Source organism: Felis catus, chromosome A1 (assembly GCF_018350175.1).
Source record: "Felis catus isolate Fca126 chromosome A1, F.catus_Fca126_mat1.0, whole genome shotgun sequence".
NCBI lineage: Eukaryota > Metazoa > Chordata > Mammalia > Carnivora > Felidae > Felis > Felis catus.
In genome coordinates, this window is record NC_058368.1 from 105,640,364 (window position 1) to 105,663,180 (window position 22,817).

At 40.9% G+C, this 22,817-nt stretch overlaps 1 protein-coding gene across 1 annotated transcript in view; it reads right to left on the reverse strand.

The window, feature by feature from the left end:
• Nucleotides 1-579: 579 nt before the first annotated feature.
• The window catches only part of FBN2 (fibrillin 2), a 259,016-nt gene continuing 236,778 nt past the window's right edge, over nucleotides 580-22,817 (reverse strand). Inside the window, exons 56-65 of the mRNA XM_003980732.5 lie at nucleotides 20,100-20,225; nucleotides 18,570-18,776; nucleotides 17,437-17,562; nucleotides 14,994-15,116; nucleotides 13,448-13,564; nucleotides 12,716-12,844; nucleotides 11,004-11,123; nucleotides 5,734-5,965; nucleotides 4,383-4,554; nucleotides 580-2,551 (exon numbers count right to left, since the gene is read on the reverse strand). Coding sequence (XP_003980781.2) covers nucleotides 2,177-2,551; nucleotides 4,383-4,554; nucleotides 5,734-5,965; nucleotides 11,004-11,123; nucleotides 12,716-12,844; nucleotides 13,448-13,564; nucleotides 14,994-15,116; nucleotides 17,437-17,562; nucleotides 18,570-18,776; nucleotides 20,100-20,225 — 1,727 coding nt within the window. The 3' untranslated portion in view covers nucleotides 580-2,176. The remainder of the gene's footprint in view (nucleotides 2,552-4,382; nucleotides 4,555-5,733; nucleotides 5,966-11,003; nucleotides 11,124-12,715; nucleotides 12,845-13,447; nucleotides 13,565-14,993; nucleotides 15,117-17,436; nucleotides 17,563-18,569; nucleotides 18,777-20,099; nucleotides 20,226-22,817) is intronic.

A 22,817-nucleotide genomic window follows, 5' to 3' on the forward strand; every position in this document is an offset into this window, starting at 1 on the left:
AAAAACCATAGTGGCTAGATAGTAACTTCACATGTGTAGCCACTTACCCACTGAGGAAAGTCTGTAACGCTGCAAGAGATGGGAAGTTTGGGGGTTTTTTTTTTAGATGAGGATGCTATTTGGCCTGGGGAATGCTCACTCTGTACTTTTGCTTAAAAACTTAAGTTCAGGAAAAACCTTAAAGAAGGCAGACTCAGAGAATGTTTGCACTTCCTCACAGGTGCTTTAATGCAGTGGCCCTCAGAGCCTATGTGGGGATGACATAAACAGATTCTCAGGTCTCTAGAAAGGTGTGTGTGTGTGTGTGTGTGTGTGTGTGTGTGTGTGTGTGTGTTGGGGGGGGGGGCTGCTCCTAGCAGTCTTAGAATCTATGCAGAAGGAAAGGACCTACTGTCTTGAGTTTGGCCTTCTACATGAATATGACTTTACGTTGTAATTGTCACTTGAACACTCCTGCTTACTTTGTGTCACAGATTGGACAGCATTCTCTTGTCTTCCTACAGTTGTGCCCTGGCCGAGCCCTCCCCCACCCACACACAAACAGGGATTGTAGTCCCATAAAACTCTCAGCCAGAAAACTACCCCAAAATAAGCTTTATTGCAAGACAAGTGTCATATTTGATACATAGACCTACAAAAACAAAACCAAAACCATAAGTTTTTCCTCACAAACACTTGATTACAAATTTACACTGTTTCTTTTTATTTATTTATTTTAGGTATTAAAAAACAAAACAGAACAAAACCCCAAACTGGATATAACTGGTTATGAATCTTTGGTCAGCACAGGTGTGAGAGGAACAACCCGGAGCCTGCATGTGCTTCTGGCCATTTCACATATGAGGTTTGGTCACCGGTCCAGGGACAGGTTCTTGGGTTGAGAAGTACACGGGGACATCCTTTTAATTAGCACGTCCCGGTACAGGATGTTTTCAAAATGACTAAAGCAAACTAAACATCAATTCATTGTACAAACATCTTTCATACACAATAGGCTATGATAAAACGAGGCATATGGTGTATAACTACAGTATTAATGAAAATTCTAAAAAAAAAAAAATGGATTCAAAACAAAACAACATATATTCCTTGGCTGTACTGCATGATTTGTTTGCACATATGGCAGTCCTGAAACAGCTTGAACATAATAAATGCACCATTAATCTAAGACAGCACCGAACACTAGAGAACGCCAGGGGTCCCTCTGCGAAGGACTGGCAGTTCCGGAGCTGCCTGCGGCGCCACGCATGCGCGGCGCACCCTGGGTAAGAATGAGGTGGTGTGGGGAGCACGCGGGCTTCCTTGAGGTTCTAGGAGGAGGAGATACAGTACGGTTTGGCCCTGCAACGCTACTGGTCTCACAAGCAGTCAAGGTATTTTGCTACAGTGGTTGCGCCTCATCTTCCGTTGCCTGGTGTGTCTGCTGATGTGAAATATCGTCACGCTGAGCTGCTGTGGCTCTGATCGCCTTTATCCAGGATCTAATGGCATTTCCGTCTTTTCAAAGTATTGATTACACGGCCCATACAGCTCTGTGAGGCTTTCTTTAAAACAATCGGATGTGTACCAGTTGGACGACTGGCAGAAAAACCAAAGGAAACATCTCTTGAATCTACTGGATTTTTAAAAAGCACCTCTAAAAGACATAGCTCAAATTTATAAATCTAAAGAAAAACAAGTGAGTTTCCCTTTTTTGTTTACATAGTTTGTTCATTTCTCCATATATTACTGCATTAAAAATAAATAAACATCTATATTTTTTTTTAATTAGCAACTATAGCAAAATACCCAAAGTGTTACAGACTGCTAACAGGTAAAAAAAAAAAAAAAAAAAAAAAAAAAAAAAAGCTCACATTATTTTTGTGCATTTAGTGCCATATGCTGATCTCTTGAACATTTAATTTTAGTTTTTTTTTTTAATATATTTTAAAGTGAAGTTATATAAAAAATACAGTAACCACGGTTGCCTCTGTACTCAAATCTTTGGCCATACCAGAGTCTCAATTATCCCTCCCTGTGAGGGTCAACATTCTGGAGTCTGAGACAGGGAGGAAAGAAATAAAAGTTGTCTTTCCCGCCCCCCGCCCCCATCTTTAAAATTAGTCCTTGATTTCTCAGAGGCTTCTGCAGGCTGGCTGTGCAGGGATTTGAGCCTGGAACCAGGTCTTGTAAGGGGTTAATAGAGCTGAATCTGCAGCCTCATTCTGAGAGCCTCCCCGAGCTCCCCTACGAGGTAGTCATCCTCATTGTGGTCTTCCAGTTTCTTAAGCTCCTTCTTCTTGTAGAGAGGGATGCTGGTGATTTCCAGTGTGTATGTGCCAGGCACCAGCTTCTTCTTGGCCGTGTGCAAGTAGCTGAGCCCGTTTCTTTGGTGGATGCGGAAGATGCCCTCGTCGTTCCCTTGGGAGATGACATAGCGAATGTGGTTGTTGAGGGGCTCGATGGCGGGCATGAGTTCTAGGATGTGCTCCTTCGAGCCAAGGCCCGAGAGGTTGAACTTCATTTTCATGGGGCTGTCCATGTCGACGCTCTCCAGACTGATGTGTTCAACCTGGAGGAAGAGCAGGAAGGGATGTGGGAAGAGATTCGAAGGCAGAGGCAGAGGGACTGGGAAGGGACGTGTTGGCTGCAACCACCCTGTGTAGGCCCTGCGCCAGAAGCGCTTGTGAAGGAGGCTGCTGTGACTTCCTGTCAGCTGGGGGAAAGGTCAGTCCCACAGAGCTGTCAGCCCTGAGCTGAGCCCACAGAGAGCGTTCACATTTGAAAACATTTTTTGATGAGTTTATGGAATAACATGCTGATTAATAATAATTTAAGAATAATTTAAGAAATGATTATATATTTTTTTTCTGGAGTCTAAATCAGAAGTGTAGCTATTAGCGAACAGCAGGGACTATCCTCAGAACAGTCTTCATTCTGAAGGCTAGGTGTGATCTGTGAGGCCCCCACACCGTGAGTGGAGTGCGTTTACTGGGTGTTTGGCGTTTTTAGTGCACACCAAGGGACCTGCAGAGTTTTGGGCTTGGGTTTGAGTCTGCTTTGGTTAAAACAAAACAAAACAAAACAAAAAAACCAGTGGGGCCAGGCCCAGATAAATCAAGTCTCACTTGGACAGAAGGATGGGAAGTTTTAGAATTCTATTTTAGTAATACTGGAAAAATCTAAAGCTCTGAGTTGATGCCTTTAAGTCAGAACTTGGCTCTGGTGCTGCAGAAGGGCCCATCAGTGATCAGACAGAATCCTGTGCCCATTACCACTGTGGCAAGTTTTAATAAGCAAAATTTCTGGATTTTTGGTTAGGGGCACCGGATGAATATTTAAACAGTTAGGTACCTCCGTCAACTTAAGGTAAATGTAACACTGGCTTGTTTATTATTATAAAAGAGAACCAAAGACATTTTGTCTAGAGAAGTCTAGTCTTACAGGTAAGGAAAGTTTCTGAAGTTCAGAAACAAACAGTTTCAGTTCAGAAAACTGAAACAAGTCCTCTAACTCACACAGCCAGTTAGTTGTTTTCTTTGGTGGGGGAATTTTGCAGTAATGTTAACTGAAGAAGGTGGTGCTAGCCCTGATCTTTGGGCAAATCATCATCTGTGGATACCAGGTAATAATACCTGGTGACATTTACTAACATGTCAGGCACTGTTCTGGGCACTTCACAGTGACAACACCATCTTCTTGTCAGCCTTCAAGGTTAAGTATTTTAATCCACATTTTACAGGTGAAGAAATTGAGGGAGAGAGAGGTTAAGTGAACATGCCCCATGAAACACGGGTAGTAAGTGGGGAGGGTCCGGGAACATTTCAAACCACATAGGCATGGCCTTACCTTTTAACTATTCAGGTAAATGTCATTGATAGCAAAGACCCATGGGCAGGCAATTCAGATTTTCAGTTCCTTACAAAATACACTTTACTTGGAGATAAAAATTTTGTTTTCTTATATGGGAGGAATCCTTATTCTTACAAATGTCATAGAATATGAGACCTTGTTGGCTTATCTACTGAGAATTAAAAGCAACCTGGTGTGCTACATTTGTATAAGACACAAATGGACACATTCAAAATAATTTATTTCAATCATTTTATAATAGCTATTTCCGAGATGGATGTTTTTCCCTCTGGCACAAATCAAAAACAAAAACATAGGATCTGAAACTATGACTGATAAAGTTCCCCCCCCCCCCCACACACACCCAGTCCTTGTGTTTTCAGTTAATACTGCCCCTAATTTTGTCATGCCTCTGCCATATTGTGTCTGTTAATTATGACCTTTCAACAAACTGTCCACAGAGACTGGAACCTATGTTAAAGTTTACTGCAGAGTATGCGTGACGGTGTGAGGATAAAATCTTGTGACAGAACCAAGCCAGGGTTACTCACGGTAGTGGGCTCTGGGTCGTGAACGCTTCTCTTCTGTCTGCCGTCTTTCTTAGAGTAGCCATTGATTTTGCACTCATAGCATGCTTCTGGGGACAGAGCGTTTTCCTCGTCCACCTCCGCATCCAGGGACAGGTACTGCCCTTTGTTAAATCCCATTCCTGAGACGCAGTGGCTATTTGCAATGAGAAGCAAGGCATTGTGAGACTTCACAGGGTGTGACCACAGGGTTCCAGTGGGAGACCAAAGACTTTTTAGAAACAGGAAACCAACAGAGTAAACTCTAAGCTCAGAAACACCAACACCTAATAGTCTTGGTAACTTTCCCTTCACCAACACTTAATACACGAGGTTCTCCCTCATTTTGAGCAACATTCTTCTCAGAATGAGCCCCAGGCCTCTCCAATTTTCATTCCTATTTAGACTGAAGCACTCAGGTATAGTTATATCAAGAAGGCTAAAAAACCAAACAAAAGCAAAGTATGAATTTCAAAAGAGAATGCTTAAGAGAATTTCTGTTGCTTTACAAGCCTGAAGCCTGTGCTTGATGCTCTCAGGGTGGCTCTGTGCTTTAACAGCTGGGATTTCTGAGCTCCTCTTAGGGTTAGTGAGAGTCACCGAGTTGGCTGTAAATGACCTGTTGTCTGGACCATGACCTTGGTGTTCAGGCATTATCAGGTAGCAGGGGTGGACAGATGAGTCCGCACCCCTCAGTGCCTGACTCACTCCCTGTTCCTTCTGGGGAAGGTGACCTTGACTGACTTGTAAATTCCCATCTTCTGTGCTGTGTGAGGCCCAGCTGCCTTGAAGGAAGGATGTGGGTGGCTAGCGCCTCCAATGTGCTTGAGACGGCTCACTTGGGAAGGTGCCATTAGCTGGCGGGAGCCCAGCCTCGTGGTGGTGCCACGCTGACCAGGCACATCCGCTCTGGGCACTATACAGCCAGATGAGCAAAGAGAGGGAAAGACTCCTTCCTTAGGGACCACTGGGTTAGCACTTGCCAAAATTCATAGAAAAATCTCGGGTGAAGCCATCCCACTTACACCTCATAATCCAGGTGTCAGTGACAACACGGGAGCAGGGTTTTTAAAATGTCCCTGGCCTTGAGGGATCTGAGTGAATCAATTCAGGCCATTCTGAGGGGCTGGAGAGTGACACCTGTATGAAAGCGGGTCTCAAATGCACCACAGAGGAGGTTATTCTACTGCACCTCACCCATGTGCCTTCCTGGCGGTCCTTCTTCCCACATCCCAAGTCCTCTGACCCGTGCTTTTTGCCTCCCGGGCAACATTAGCTTTCCCTTAGGTGCCGGGACCGCGCTTGCTTCCCAGCGCGGAGAGGTGGGTGGCCTTACCCCTGTCCCACTCGGTAGTAGCCGGGCGGGCAGCCACAGAGGTAGCCCCCTTCTGTGTTGGAGCAGCCGTAGTTGCAGGGGTTCTTGGAGGACGAGCACTCGTTGACATCATGGCAGGCGCTGGAGAACTGGTCGAAGGAGAAGCCCGAGGGGCAGACGCACTTGTAACCCCCCAGGGTGTTGTAGCAGGAAGCGGAGCCACATGCATTGGGATTGGAGCATTCGTTCTCGTCTAGGAACAGAGTAAGAAACTCTTACCCAAGGGAGGGGGCGGGAGGTGAAGGAGAGCCTGGCTGTCAGAGGAATGACAGTTTCGCGTGGACATACCTCTAGAAGCGTATTTAAAAAATGCTCACTCTGATGGTTGATTGGCAAAGCTTACAAAATTAAAAACAAAAAAACCCAAAAAAACCCCAGACAAAATTCCCCTCACTTAGGGCTTTAAAAAAACCCTGGCCCTCCCCTTTAATTTTCTGTCTGTGCTATATTCCTGAATAGGATGGCAGCCTTTGGGTACAGATGTAGGCAGTCTGCCTACTGAACAACTTCTATTCTTGGAACCTAAGGTTACTTCAAAAGCCTGTCTCTCAGATCCAAGGAGATACAAAGTACATCACTACATTTCAGGGGCCACAGGGAGGGAGAAATGGAGAATGACTCCTTAAGGGTATGGAGTTTCTCTCTAGGATGATGAAAATGTGTGGGAGGTGATGATTGCACACTTCTGTAAGAATATACTGAACACCACTGAACTGCACACATTGTGTTTTTAGTTCTTTTAACGTTTTTGTTTCTGAGAGAGACAGACAGAACGTGAGCAGGGGAGGGGCAGAGAGGGAGGGAGACACAGAATCGGAAGCAGGCTCCAGGCTCTGAGCTGTCAGCACACAGCCCAGCTTGGAGCTCGAACCATGAACTGGGTGATCATGACCTGAGCTGAAGTTCGGTGCTTAAGCGACTGAGCCAGCCACCCAGGAGCCCCTGAACTGTACACATTTTGAAAAGATGACTTTTATGATAAGTGAATTATATCTCAATTAAAAAAAACCTATTTCTACACACGTTTCCATTCCCCTAGCAATTCCCAAATTCATTCTATGTGGGTAGAAAACATATGTAAAAATTCAAATACTATGAATTACAAAGTAATTAAAAGAAACATTATTTAATTCAATTTATTGAACTGGAAATCTAGTATGCTTGTAACTACTTGAGAACCCATTAGGTGCAGCCTGTATCTTCTGGGAGAGGTTTGCATTCAGCAAATGCTAACCTAGGTTTTACCAGTTTAATAACTAACCTTACACTGTACATTCCTGCCTGCAGGATAATGACAGGTTCTACTTTCAGTCGCTCTTATTTTTACAAAAATCAAAGCCTGATTGTGCTTTTAACTGCGGAGATTACAGTTTTGCTCTTCACTGCCTGGTTGATACATAGCATGTGGCTTGACTCCTCTGGGCTTTATCATAATCCACATTTCACCCTGGGCTCAAGTCACATCTGCTCCGTGGAATTCTTATGACCCCAGTGGAGCACAATGTGGCTGTTTCCCTGATATGTGACAAGTTTACGTTTCAGCCCACGTGGGGAGACGGTCCATTTGCAAGGAGATGTGCGTCTGGAACACAACTACAGGGAGGTTTACGGGGGTGCAGGGGCAATCTCCGAGCCCTGGCCTCTCAGGAAATTTAACTCCATGCAGTAAAGCCCACAAGTTACCAAAAGGATAGATGTGAATGAATTAGGCAATTTTTGTGTAAGGATTATAGCTTCAGAATTAGACCAGCAAACAGAGAGTGCTGGATATACAACTTGATAGGATTACTTACTGTGTATGAGTTCTTAGTCTTCATTTCATGGGGAGAAAAGTATTTAAGTGAATTCTTAATAACTAGGCTACCTCGGACATAGGCATAACTGCTGTTTTATTTCTATGTTCAAAAGACTTGCATTTCTGCCATGAAGGCTGACCTGCTTCAGTCATTCAATCTGACATTTATATGCAGTGTTTCTCTCCTAACAGAAAATACAAATTAGGTTATAATTTAACAAAATGATCCTGCTATGAATATAGGATTAGACATTGTGTTAGGTAGGAAAATTACCAGGGAAAGGCAATTAACTGAGTAAATTGCATTTACGTACTGTTGACGAGAATATTTAAATATGTGTCATGTTTTTGTAAGCTCCAAAATGTACTCATGTGTTACAAATGTATGTTGTGGTATATTTTTGTGGACTTAGGTAATCTCACTTGTAAAATATTTTCATGTTTAATACATACTTTGTCTCATGCTTCACTGATTAATAATTTTTTCCATGGGCAAGTGTTAATATTCACTTATTTTCAATTTTGAATAATTAATAATGGTTGCAACGATTTGGGAATGTTACCTACCTACATCTGTACAGTGTATGTGCCAGAATGTTATAAATGTTCTCTGGCAAGTGGCTGGAGACTTCTTAAAGTGTTCATGAGAATCAAAACCTTTCTTTAGTATTGGGGCACCTGGGTGGCTCAGTCGGTTAAGCATCCAACTTCGGCTCAGGTCGTGATCTCATGGTTTGTGGGTTTGAGCCCCGGGTCGGGCTCTGTGCTGTCAGCTCAGAGCCTGGAACCTGCTTCAGATTCTGTGCCTCCCTCTCTCTCTGTCCTTCCCCCATTCATGCTCTCTCTCTGTCTCTCAAAAAATGAATAAACATTAAAAAAAATTAAAAAAAAAAAACCTTTTTCAGTAGTAACACAAACTGTCATTTTCCTTAAGTTGGCAACAGTATTACAACATTGTAGGCTGACAATTTAATATTATTAAAATTATCTGATACACTGACTATAACAGTTTGGTCCCTTAATTCTGTATCCTTCCCCCTTCAATCCTATGAATGACTAATGATATTTACACACACAGGTAACAGATAAAAATAATTTGCGGCCTTTCAACTGGCTTTTTGTCATAATTCTTGTTCTTTTGACAAGTTGTTGCTTTTATTAGTTCCTGATGGCTTAATTCCATCCCTGACATATATTTGAGTTAAAATTCCAACTGGAATTATGTGTGTTCAAAGCAAGGAAGTCAGCAATTAAAGTAGAGACCAGCTGGATTCCTCAACCTTGAACAGAAGAATCTAGAAACTTCCAAATAAATCCCTGCTGTTACACTGTGTGAGCTTCTCTGGGGTGACTGCCTTGCTGAAGTGCCCACTTGGAGGATCCCACAAAGGGGAATTAGGATGTACCATACATGGGGCACCTGGGGGGCTCAGTTGGTTAAGCATCTGACTCTTGATTTCAGTTCAGGTTGTGATCTCATGGTCTTGAGATTGAGTCCCCTCATTGGGCTCCATGTGGAGCCTGCCTGGGATTCTCTCTGCCCCTCCCCAACTCGTCTCTTTCTCTCTCTCAAAATAAATACATTTTTAAAAAGGATGTATACTGTATTAGCCTTGATCTTAAAGTTAGACCAATGTAGTGAAAAACTACATAGATATTTTTGTACTAGATATTTATAGGCAGAAGCTTCAGCAAACTTAAAAACTTGGAAGTTGAGATGATATTCCATACATGTTCCTGTTTATACTTATGGTCACTATAAAAATGAGAATTCTTTTTAATTAGCTGACACATAGGAAATATTAGAAGATCGTCCTTTGGCTGTAACATCCACAGAATTAACTGAGAAATCCATGTTATTTACTAAGTGGAGGGTCTCCTATTTTATAAACAAAGCAGTATCATTGTTTTATACTGTTTTAACAGCTATCTAAAAAAGTACTGTTCTCAATATTCCTAAGTATATTTATTACGCTTATACTTTGCCCCTGTTTAAAAATCAGTAAATCAGGGCAAAAGGACACTGGCAACATTTTTTGTGTGTGTACAGAAAAAGAAGTAAATTTACTAAATAATTTTGACTGCCTAACTTACACCATTTTGATAATGTTTGAAAACTTTGCCCTTAACTTCTTAATCATTAATGGCTTCTGCATTTCCTTTCATGACTGTCTATTTGTGGGGGTGACAAAAGCATCTTTCTCTGGCCTGGCACAAGACTGCAACCCTATTTGTGACTTTCACAAGACTTGGCTTCCCTCCTTTGAAATCTATCTTGACTTTCTCTTCTCAAATCACTACACCGTCATTAGAAATTTCTTTTGAGAAGACCACAAAGGATAAAATCAGATTAATTTATTTAGTGGATGCTCACAGTGAAATATTTGGAAAACACGTGGAGTAATTTAAATCACTACAGAGGAACAGGAAAGCACCCTGCTGTTTCTCTGCAGGACCACTGTTCCCCTCTCTGCTCAGCTATGCTGGCATCTGATGTCACAGCCTGTTGGATGGCATGTCTATGAAGTGCATTCAGATGGAGTGAAGAAATGAGGCCTGTGCTAAGTCAATCAGCTGGCTATTCAAGTACAGAATAATGTTCTCTTTGATCAGTCTGTCCTTAAAATGAGAACTTCTACTGACTATTAGGAATGCAAGGAACAGAGCTAAAGGTCTACACATTTTATTTCATAAATGCTTTTCTCTGGAGTTTTCAACAGAATTAGCTCTAACTAGATACTTGTTCTACCTTCAAATACTTTGACCTTCTTCATTAGATCTATGTAACTGAAGAGCACAGATGGATGGCTCTTATTAAGCTGATGTGAATTCATTTAGATTTATATGAGGGAGATGGATGGGTAATTCTTCAACCCCAAATCTAAAGATAAGACATCAGTGATGAAAAGCCCCAGACCTTGGCAAATGAAGACGATGATTGTTGACACCACTTTTACAAAGTTAAAAAAAGTACATGTAGTAGAAATTTCTAATTATAAAAGCTCTAGTTGAGTTACCTTTTAGGCCCTTAAAACAACATTTTTATTCCAGGTATTTTCAAACATACACAAACATAGAGACTAGTTAACAGATGCCCGTGAAGGACTGGTTTTAAAGTTCTAGGATTCTAGGGGCGCCTGGGTGGCTCAGTAAGTTACACATCCCGACTCTTGATTTTGGCTCAGGTCATCATCTCATGGTCCTTCGGGTAGAGCCCCATCTCTGGCTCTGCACTGACAGTGTGGAGCCTGCTTGGGATTCTCTCTCCCTCTGCGGAACTTCTGCTAGCTCCCTCTCTCTCGCTCTCTCTCTCTCAAAAATAAACAAAGTTCTAGGATTCTGAGGCTACACTGAAGCATCAGCCTTTGTTGTTCATTTTATGCACAGATACTTTAAGGTAAGAAAGGCAGATGGCACATAACAAGCAGGAGCTCACCGACACACTGATTCCACTGGTAATGCTGAATATACCCTTGAGGGCAACCACATCTGTAGCCTCCCAGGATGTTCTGGCAGCCATGCTGGCACCTGTGGTTTCCATCACATTCATCCACATCTGCAAAAACAGGCCCAGCATGAGATTCACGCAGACTTGCCTCTACTGTTCGGACGTGCACTCCCAACACAACCTGGGCTAACTGTCATCAGGGAAACTAACAAGACACACAAAGAGGCTGTGAGCTCTTCCAAGTCACATGGTTATTAAGGGTCATCACAGATGGTTCTAAGAGCCCACCTTCTTCTTATGCTGTCCACCGGACCATCTCCTGTCAGTGCTTTCAATAACATCTTCATTTCAGCAAATCAACAATAGCAACCTCAAATGTTGTGTATATTTTGGATGGATTAACTGCATATGGTGTGATTTATTTGGTAGGTAATTGAAGCATATTTGCATTACATATTCCAGTAGATTCAATAGTGATTCGGACATTTTACTCCTCAATTTCAGGAAGATACAGCACTACAGAGATACCATTCAAAATTAAATTTAAAATTTAAGTATTTGAATGTTATTTTTAGATGTGATGTGGTATTCTTACACATCTGGAATAATTTCTTTGTTCGTACATGCATATTCTTTGGGAATGATACCTGAGGTTTTGAAATCTACCCATAAAGAGTAAAATAAAATTGACACGTCTGATGTGTGTACAACAAATTTATATGGATAATTAATAAATGGTATCTTATGTGGATGGTCACAAGCTGAACTCACAAGTGGCAAACAGCTGTACATTCAGAATACTTTAAAATTTTCAATGATTTCAAATATAAAATGTTAAAATGGAAATTTTTAAAGCCGAATTTTTCTTGGCTGCAAATTAGATATATAAATGTCCTACACTTCTTATAAAGAGTACATTAAAAACTATGAATATATTTCTTAAATCAAAGGGTGACTAAAATCAATAAAGACATAAACTGCAATAGTTTATAAAAAAATGTAAGGAGATGTATATAGTCCTATAATTTTTTTGGCATGGGTATTTTGCAAAAGATACCAATTCTAATAAATTAACACTTGCGATGGAAATATTAGAGAACAGTTTAATATTTTGTCAGGTATAGGCAGATTCTTAATTTATTCCCAGTTAAACATTTCCTTGCACTTCACAAGAAATACCTATTGTGGGGGGTAGATTTATAGAAAATGCCCATTGTCAGGAAGAGAGTGAATCAGGAGTTTCAGAACAAATGAAATGGAAATAGCTCTCACTTTCCCCAGTGCTTTTCGTCTATTTCTGCAATTCTCTTTGATAACTGGTTCTTTCAAGACTTAACTTTCACACATGTCGTTATCATGGAACAAAGCCCCATGTTTTTTTCTGATTTATTTGTATACTACTGAAAACCATATTAGCTACAGAATTCTCTTGCAGTTTTATTTTTAGATCAGTAATTATGTAAAGACAACACTTACTTTAAAAGCCAGTTCATACTCTCATAATTTTGGTTCTACCACCTTAAAGTTTTCCTCTGCCCCCAGAATGATACATGAAAATCTAAGAACAAAAATCAGTTCCTGAGTTCTATCTTGTTAAGTACTTTCTTTCTTTTGAGATGATCTCATTTCTCATTTAGTGGCTTGGGAGTTAAAAATAGTTTGCTGTGTTAGATCAAGGGTTTTTGAGCAAATAAACTGACCTTCACAGTTCAGTCCAGTGGCATCAAGAGAGAACCCTCTTTGGCATTCGCAGCTGAAACTTCCAGGCGTGTTTTGACAGATTCCTTTTGCTCCACAGAGTGAAGGCTGAGACCCACATTCATTGTTGTCTAGCAAAGCAGGAAGGAGGAATGTCAAGCTTCCTAATCATTACCTGAGATTTCACTATACAAAGTGAAAAGTGAGGTATGAAAGCCTAAGTTTCAAGATGTGAAAACTTGAGGGAAATGTATGGCCAGATTCATTGTCATGTTAGTGGCAAGAAAAGGACTATTTCAAGACATGTGAAGTTAAAGTGTATCTTGGGTTGATCGAGGACATGATTTCTGATAACACAGACTGAAGGTCTCTTAACGTGTGTGTCTTCTAACATAAAATAATCCACCGTGTTCACTAGCATGTTGTAAATTACAGTGAACCTTTATCCATATTTTGTCTGAATACACATGGTTATATTTAGAATGCAATAGAAAGGCACTGTTTGGAATACACCCTACCGTGCTTGTGCTTGGTTGGACCTTAACTATTTTTTTCCTTTGGATATTATTCTTGGGCAAAAACACCTATATTATTAGCCTCATTTCTAGACACTAATTATGACGCATTGGTCCTAAATAGGAGTATTGAGCCATTCGTTATTCTCCCACTTTAAGTATGATTTTTATGCATCTACCAAGAGTTTGCAAAACTTGCCATTTGTAGTTTTGTCTTACCGATACAAGCAGTGTGGTGCTGTGTGAAACCAGGTGGACATTTACAAGTAAAACCTCCCAGAGTGTTGACACAGAGGAACTGGCAGTTGTGCTGTTTGGTTTGACATTCATCAAGGTCTGAAATGAAAGAGAAGCCAGTGAAAATCAGAGCAGAGTCACCTGGCTGTGCATTCTTTCTCATGAAGCCACAGGATGTGTACATCTTCCATTGGGAGTATATTGCCTAGAGCTGTGCAGGAAGCTTTACAGACTTCCATACGTGTATGGCAAGCAGTTCCTTTTCTCACATGTCAGCAGCATAAATATCATGGGCTGCTCTGATAGGATGGCTAAGGTGATACATAACACAAAGTTTTCCTAGAATAAGAAAGTGAATGGAGGAGTCACAGTGGTTTACACGAACCGTTCTCAAAGCGAATATCCAAAGGGTATAATTTTTGAATTTAATGCACAGTTCAGTACATGGCTGGTCACTTACTCCTATTAAAAGAGGGGTTAAATAATAATAAAAACATCTGGAAATTGATGAAGGTCTGAAAACAAACACTGAGTCAGGTTCTCAGATTCCAAATGAAAACACCATCATAAATACAAGAGGAAGCAAAAAAAAAAAAAAAAAACAAAAAAAAACACAAAAAAACAAAAAACAAAAAAAACAACAAAAAACAAAACAAAAAAAACCCCCAAAATACAGCATCTGTGATTCTGATCATAAATGGAATTTATATTTGAACTAACAGAAAACTCAAAATGTGATTTTGGTTAGATTAGAACTTAATATATTGAAGTAAATATGCAAAGCAATATAAGATATAAACAACACTAATTCATTATATTAAAGCTTAAAAAGCACACACTAGTTGTACTCTTAACAACGTGCAAAATTACATTGACTCCTGATGGCTCGATAAATAGGTCAAAGAGAATAGTACTGCGTGCTATTATTGTTAGTACTTTTTTTTCGGTATTCCTTGGAAATAAAACTTCATTCTTCTTAAGAATAACCTGTATTTCAAAAATTTAAGAAGGAATTTCTTCAGTCCATTGATTTTATACTGGTGAGGTTTATGAAAAAATGAATGCGTGACTATAGCATTGGAGCCACAGTAATTGTCTAACTTAGTTTGATAATTACTTTCAATACTACCTAAGCAAAGAATTTTAAATTCAACCATTCATTTTCAATATTCTGTGGTAGACATATAATAAAAGTAGTTTAGAGAAATAAGATCCTACATAAGCAACGAAAGAAATTTGCTTTCAGTTATTTGTTTCAATGTCTTCCCTCACCGTTTTTTGTCTTATGTAATTTCATTTAATTTTGAATTGTGTGGTTTGCTAGAAGAAGCAAACTGGGGTAGTTTGGGTTTCAATGCTCTCTGCCCCCTGCACGTGTCCTTCAGTAGAGGTTTCTGTGCCATAATAAGGTGGTCACTAGGAAGATGTGCTTTAATGAAGGAGATACAGGTGGAGGAATCCCGGACTCGCTAGATTCAGATCGGAAAGGAGAGAGACAAGGGTCAGAAATGCCAGAGACTCCGCTCACCTTTGCAAGTCTTTGCGTCCTCCTGTAGGACATATCCCCGGGGACATGAGCACTGGTAGCTTCCCTCAGTGTTCTTGCAGATGAAGTTGCATGGTTTCGGGGACTGAGAACATTCATCAAGATCTAAGTAAGAGTGATATGAAGATTAAATTCTTAGTTTCAAGGAGCAACTGGCCTCCTTCCTCCCTCCATATTCTTACTTCATCTTTTTCTTTTCCACTTCAACTTAAAAAGGAAAAACAGCCAGAGAGAAAAGATGCACGCAACAGTGTCCTTGAGAGTAATGTACTGGTTTACTTCGTCCTCCCTCCATATTCTTACTTCATCTTTTTCTTTTCCACTTCAACTTAAAATGGAAAAACAGCCAGAGAGAAAAGATGCACGCAACAGTGTCCTTGAGAGTAATGTACTGGTTTACTTCGTAGAGCAGTCTATGATTCTTGGATAAATGTAATATCTGTACAACTATGCGGGTTCAAAAAATCCACCACGGGGCGCCTGGGTGGAGCAGTCGGTTAAGCGTCCGACTTCAGCCAGGTCACGATCTCGCGGTCCGTGAGTTTGAGCCCCGCGTCAAGCTCTGGGCGGATGGCTAGGAGCCTGGAGCCTGTTATCGATTCTGTGTCTCCCTCTCTCTCTGCCCCTCCCCTGTTCATGCTCTGTCTCTCTCTGTCCCAAAAATAAATAAAAACGTTGAGAAAAAAAAAAAAATCCACCACATTGGTTTTTTAAAATTTTTAAATATTTTTGAGAGAGAGAGAGAGAGCGTGTGTGCACAAGTGGGGGAGATTCAGAGAGGGAGACAGGATCCCAAGCAGGCTGTGTGCCGTTAGCACAAAGCCCGACATGGATCTCTAACCCACCGACCATGAGATCACAACCTGAGCCGAAGTCAGATCCTCAACCAACTGAGCCACCAGGCGCTGTGCCACTACATTCTTTAGATTTATGTATTTCGGTTTATAGCTTGAGGATCATACTCTAAAATGTAAGAATGTCTTTCTTCCTTTAAAAAAATTTTATTTCTGAGACAGAGAGACAGGGAGAGGGAGGGAGGAAGAGAGGGAGACAGACAGAAAGAATGAGAATGAACAGGGAAGGGGCAGAGAGGGAGACACAGAATCTCCAGCAGGATCCAGGCTCTGAGCTTTCAGCACAGAGCTGGATGACCCGATGTAGGGCTTGAACTCATGAATTGCGAGATCATGACCTGAGCTGAAACCGGACCCTTAACCGACTAAGCCACCCAGGTGCCCCCAGAGTTTCTTTCTTCGGACAGTGTGACACACGGGTATGGAAGACGTTCTCTTGAACTGTTAGCTGACATGCTAAGCACCGTGGGGCACCACAGATCCAGATCTAAGTCTTCAGGCTGGCCCACCGTGCTGCTAGACTTGGGCCCAGGCTGCTAGACTACACACACGCCACCAGCAGGTTCTCTTTGCTGTCTGTCTGGTCCTTATTTCCCTCCACACCCTCCCTGCAAGATGGCTCAGGCTCTGAGTCACGGGGTCAGGGGTCACAGCTCCTTTCAAGGCAGCCCTCCGTGCACAATTTTCCCCTCCCAGGGTTCAATGACATCTCCCTCTTCTCTTTTGGCACAGCCCCAGCACACAGCACTGTGCCTCGCAGTTTCTACACACTCTGCTCACATCTTTATTCAAAACAACTGTCTTTGAATCGTCCCCACCTTTCAATACACTACCTCTTTACTGCTAAGACTGTCAGACGGCAAACAATCTCCATTTCTTCCTAAAACATACTGATCCATGCCTCCAGAATGCCAAAAGCTCATGATCAACAGCCTGTTCTCAAGCACTCTCATGCCCAACCAAGTGAGTCAGATGCTCACTAAGAGTCAGTATGGGTTTTCTTAACCTTTTCATCCCAGGTTGTTATTAAAACAGGAACTTGAATAGAAGTAAAGCTGCAAGGTAATTAAATATGGAGGAGAGAAGACTTGTTTTTTTTTTTTGGTCATCATTGAAAACTAAGTCGAATGCTTTGGAAAGACTTGATAAAGGCAAGCCTCCCACCCCTGCCCTTAACTGTTATGGAATTCTGCGTGTGAGACAATAAGAAACTGAATTAGAAAAAGAGACTGTAAAAACATAGAAGGATTCTGCCTTGAGACTTCTTTCCAACTGGAAATGATACATGATGCTTAATTGGTATATTTTATGCCAAAAACAGCAATGAGGAGCAAAACGCATTCTCTATATATGCTAACACACATGTCCAGAGTCCGAAGTCATTTTATATTAAAATATAAAATGTTGAAACAATATTTTTGAAATAATTTTTATGCTTCTCCAATTGAACACTTCCTGATGAACTGAACAGTTCTGTGTCCCACACGCTCCATGGTAAACACTGCACTGACAGGAGTGACCTGTAGGCATGGGAGCCAGCCACCCCCAGAGGGAGAGACGCGGCACCTTACCTACGCACGAGGTGCCGCTGATGTCTGTGGTGTAGCCAACTTTGCAGAAGCACCGGAATGAGCCCATGGTATTGATGCACTGACCATTGCTGCAAAGGTTTGGCATAACTTTGCATTCGTCGATATCTGTGGGCAACAACAACCCCAAAATGAAAACAAACGTACAAGTTAATACATATGCGGGGATAACGCTGGTGGGAAAACTAAGAGAAACGAAGGAAGTGACGTGAGAGAACTAGCAACCAACATCCACAGTGCTGCTCACTCCAGCGGCTGGCAACTTGCAAGGGAAAGAAAACTCTTCTGAAGTGACCGGAAGAGATACATCCATGGAAGCTAGGTTGAAAGCCCTGCTTAAGTCTACTTGTTTTGCAATATAAGTGTGTATTATTTTGGCGGGATGTATACAGCTACCTCTCTGAAGCTCAAGTAATCTGGAATTTGTGATGATCTCCTATGCTCGGACCTCATATTCACACTGGGATTCGGCTCTGAAGAAAGGGTTTCATTAGCAACGTGATCAGGCCTGGGGCCAAGAGTCTGTGTAGTAATAGAAGAACATGGTATTTTTCAGGACATCAGTCTATCAGGTGGTTGTACAGAAAAATGGAAACAGAGGACTAATGGGCCAGAGGCTAGAATTTACCTCCAAAGTTAGAGCCTTTAGATATAAACTGCTTAAAAGAGGAATGGGCTCAGGAAGGGGAAAAAAAAAATTGGAAACCACAAACTGATAATGAGGCTTGTTGGTTTGTATATACGTTGCAAACTGACTGAGTCCCTGTGCACAAATAGGCAACACGTTATTTAAGTAAAGCAGGTATAGTTTGGGGGGTTACAAGCATGGCCTTTGGGGTAAGACAGGTATGTTCTGTTGCTGAGTGCATCCCTTAGAAAGGGTGTGATCTCAAGAAAATTACTTACTGTTACCAAAGCTTTCAGTTTTCCCAGTAAATCCTACCTCTTAAATATGAAGACTGCATCTTTTCCAGTCTCCAAATCATTAGCAAGAAGCGTATACAAACACATGTAAGTATTTCAGCTATCGTATCAATTTTTCACTTTTCCTTCGGGTTAACCTAAGTTAATGTTCATGGTATTGGTAGCGTGCATCAATTTCCTCAACTCCTTACCTCTTCCATCAGTGGTATATCCTGGGCCATGAGGACATATCTTTTTGTACTGGGCAGTTCCCGGAAGTGGGCAGAGCTCACACTGGTGACCCCAGCCTCGCCCCCCGTCACAGCAGCATTCGGACTTTGTGACGAGATTGCGGCTGCTGGACGCCATCTGACACATCGTCTGCAACACCTCGGCAAAGCAGAGTCCCTGTCGATTGTCTGAAATAATGAGTTAATAAGCATCAGTGACATGGTGCTGACACTTCATTTTCATCTTCAAGTAAAATAGGACCATCAATGCTTTTCTTCCTGGCGGTAATGTTTTCAAAGGGGAGTACTCTTCTATGTGAACAGCCACGCTGCCTGACAGTTTCATGAACACAAAGGTGTTAGAGAATCAGTTCAAAGCATGTTCTTTTACTAGAGTTTATTAAATTTGACAAAAGGTGATACTGTCCTTTAGAAATAGATTTATTTTTCTTCAATCCATCAGCAACTAGTTGATAGCAAGCTATCATTCCTGCAGAATGCAAATAAAAGGAAAATGAAATGAAATCATTTCCCTATAAATAAGCAAATGAGTATCAGGATTTATTTGTGGAAATTCCAGATGATGTTACAATGTTGGTACGTATTCAGTCCAATCTCATATTTTCTGCATCTAAAAGAGGGTTCAAACATGTGGGCTAAATGGTTTTTTTTTTTGTTTTTTTGTTTAGTATAAATGAAGGAATTTCTCTGATGTAAATAGGCAAATAAATCTTTAATATGAACCATCCCAGTGAAAATACTATAAACAAAAAAGTACATTAGACTATGTAGGTTATCTTTTCTATTTCCGGAAAGATTGGTGGTTAGTAAGGGTCTAGATTGTAAATAATATTTATTTTCTTGACTAACAGTTTCCGAGGATTTAACGCAGTGACATCATTTGGAGAATCTGATATGGCTGAGACATTCTGTTTTTGTATCAGTGATGAGTACTCTTATTTCTCGGTTTGCCTTAAATTTTCCTCCTCCATACATTTACACCTGCTCATATTTAACTGAAATGGCTTATAATATAGGTATTTTAGCATTAAAATACAACATAATGTCTGAGCTTTATATTTTCCACAAGAAAATATTTTGTAAAACATTTTTTTCTGTACCATAAAATAAAAATTAACCTTCACTGCATTTTTGAAATGTGGCATTTACTTTAATATTATTAATACAGCAAAGCTTACCTCACATAGCAAATATTTTCTTATGGAATTAAATCATCTCCTTATGTAAGTTTTAGTAAAGTCACATTTTCCATAGAGCTTAATTAATCTTAATTTTGAAAAGACTATTTACATGACACATAGATGTGCATACAACACATGGGCAGAAATACATCATTTTAATAGATGGGTCCCTTCAGGAAGAGGCATATTGGATTACTCAGATTGGGGGGTTTTATAGCAGACAAGACTATGTATGTAGAGCCCTTCTGTGATGACATCATAAAATGGATGTTTTACTTACCAAGTATAATACAATCAGATGTCCACTTACCAAGGCATTCGGTGCCTGAGGAACTTGACTGAAATCCTTCACTACACTCACATCGGTAGCTCCCGATAGTGTTAACACAGCGCCCATTTTCACAAATTCCTGGCTTGGTCCTGCATTCATTTTCATCTTTGGGAAAACAAATAGGGTGAATAATGAGCAGAGTGTAAAATGACCATTCACAAATGATCCTTAAGGGAGTTACATCTTATTTAAAATGTCCTCACCAAAATACCAACATGATGGGATAAAAACTCGTCATATGAACATGGATTTATTTTTAACTCCATCCAGGAGGGTTCTTTCTTAACAAAATGTTTTTCTTTTTTTCCCTTCCCTTCCTTGTGGGGGAGGTATGGTCGTTTGATGGAAAATTGACCTCCACGAGGCATAAACTTGCCCCAAGACACCAGACAAGGTGAGGAAGAACTCTGGGGGGAGGGTGCCAGTTTACACGATACGGGAGCGAGGCTGGGGGCTGAGGGGAGGGGGGTGTTAAGGAAGGGTGGAGAGTAGGGTAAAAGCCACACAGGCAAGCATGAAGCGCAGGCTCCCAGACTGGCTTTGAGTCAAATCAGAGGAGCAGCGTGGTTTGTGAGGACTCTTACTGGTTGAAGAAATTTAGGGAGTTCTGCTCTTTTGGTTGGTGATAAATCTATTAGGGCAAAATGGTTTTCATTAAAATCTCTTCTGGGGCGCCTGAGTGGCGCAGTCGGTTGAGCCTCCGACTTCAGCCAGGTCACGATCTCGCGGTCCGTGAGTTCGAGCCCCGCGTCAGGCTCTGGGCTGATGGCTCAGAGCCTGGAGCCTGTTTCCGAATCTGTGTCTCCCTCTCTCTCTGCCCCTCCCCCGTTCATGCTCTGTTTCTCTCTGTCCCAAAAATAAATAAATGTTGAAAAAAAAAATTAAAAAAAAATCTCTTTTATCTTTACTGGGTTTGATATTCTGTAAATTTTGTTTGGGGCTTTTTTTTTTTTTTTTTGAAGCTATGCTATCAAGAACCTAAGAGAGCTTATGACAATGAAATATTTTTGATAAGCTGCTTTCATCTTTATACTTCTTAATATTTTTTTGTCAGGATGTTTTTGTTTTTGCTTTGTTTTTGGTCAGGATGTTTTTTTTTCTTATTTTTTACTTTACATCCAAGTTAGTTAGCATATACTACAATAATGATTTCAGAAGTAGATTCCATTGATTCATCCCCTACATATAACACCCAGTGCTCATCTCAACAAATGTCTTCCTCAATGCCCCTTGCCCATTTAGTCATCCCTCCACCCACCACCCCTGCAGCAACCCTCATTTGTTCTCTGTGTTTAAGAGTCTCTGATGTTTTGCCCCCTCCCTGGTTTTATATTATTTTTGCTTCCCTTCCCTTATGTTCATCTGTTTTGTATCTTAAAGCCCTCACATGAGTGAAGTCATATATTTGTCTTTACTTAATTTCGCTTAGCATGATACACTCTACTTCTAACCACATTGTTGCAAATTATACTTTTTAATCTTTAATTTGTTGATATTTAAATTTTTTAATGCATATTCATTTTTGAGAGACAGAGACAGAACATGAGTGGGGGAGGGGTAGAGAAAGAGGGAGACACAGAATCCCAAGCAGGTTCCAGGCTCTGAGCTGCCAGCACAGAGCCCCATGTGGGGCTCAAACTCGTAGACCATGAGATCATGACCTGAGTTGAAGTCAGATGCTTAACACACTGAGCCACCTAGGCACCCCAAATTTGGTGATATTTATTCTGCCTGTGCTTTCTTTTTATCAGCACTTGCCCTCAATATTTTTTTCCATCCCTTCATTTTCAATCTCCCTCACATTCTGATTTGGCACCTTTCTTACGAACAGCATCAGGCGCTGGGTTTAAAAGGAATTTTAAAAAGTACATCTGTTTTTTTAACTCACAGTTTATAACTATCATGACTGCTGGTGTGTTTGGATTCTTACCTATCATTTTATTGTGTTTTGTATCTACTGTGGTCTTGCCCTCTTCTCTCAATATTTCTTAGACTAGTCTAGTTTTCTATGCCCTCCTCTTGTCCCCACCTCCTGTCTGGAAGTTGTAATTTTCTTTCTATCCTTGCAGTGGTAGCCACGTCACAGCTTCGACACATACTTGCAGTGAACAGTTTTGCACAGATGTCAAGAAGTACTGAGGTCTTTCTGCTCTCCCTTGGTGCCACCTGTCATGCTGATGTGACCTAAAAGTTTGGTTTGTTAGATCTTGTTTTTAAATGTGCCTCCAGGATCTATTTAAACCAAATAACAAACTTTCCTGTATCCCTGGCTTACCACTGCTTCATGTATACTATAACTTCCTTTTGCACTAATTAAAACAAAATAATGGAGTTATCTCGTTTGGTGGTCATTTCACAGAGTCATTTCATTATGGGTGGTAACTTAATTTAGAACATTTCTGACAATGTCCTATTTTTTATTTCCTTACTAGACTGAGTATACAGTTTTAGTTCAGAATCATTTTCCCTTAGAACGTTTGGAAAATATTGTTCCCTTGTTCTCTTTGAGCCAGTGTTACTGTTCATTTGCAGGAAGTCTGGGTGTTCTCTCTGGAAGCTTTACGCGTTTTCAACTTTGCTCTCAGCATCCTAAAATCCACTATGCTGTGTCTCGGGGAAATTTTTCCTCCCTTGTAGGGAAAAAACAATTATTACACAATCATAGAAATACACAATTTTTAAGATTATTTACAAAAA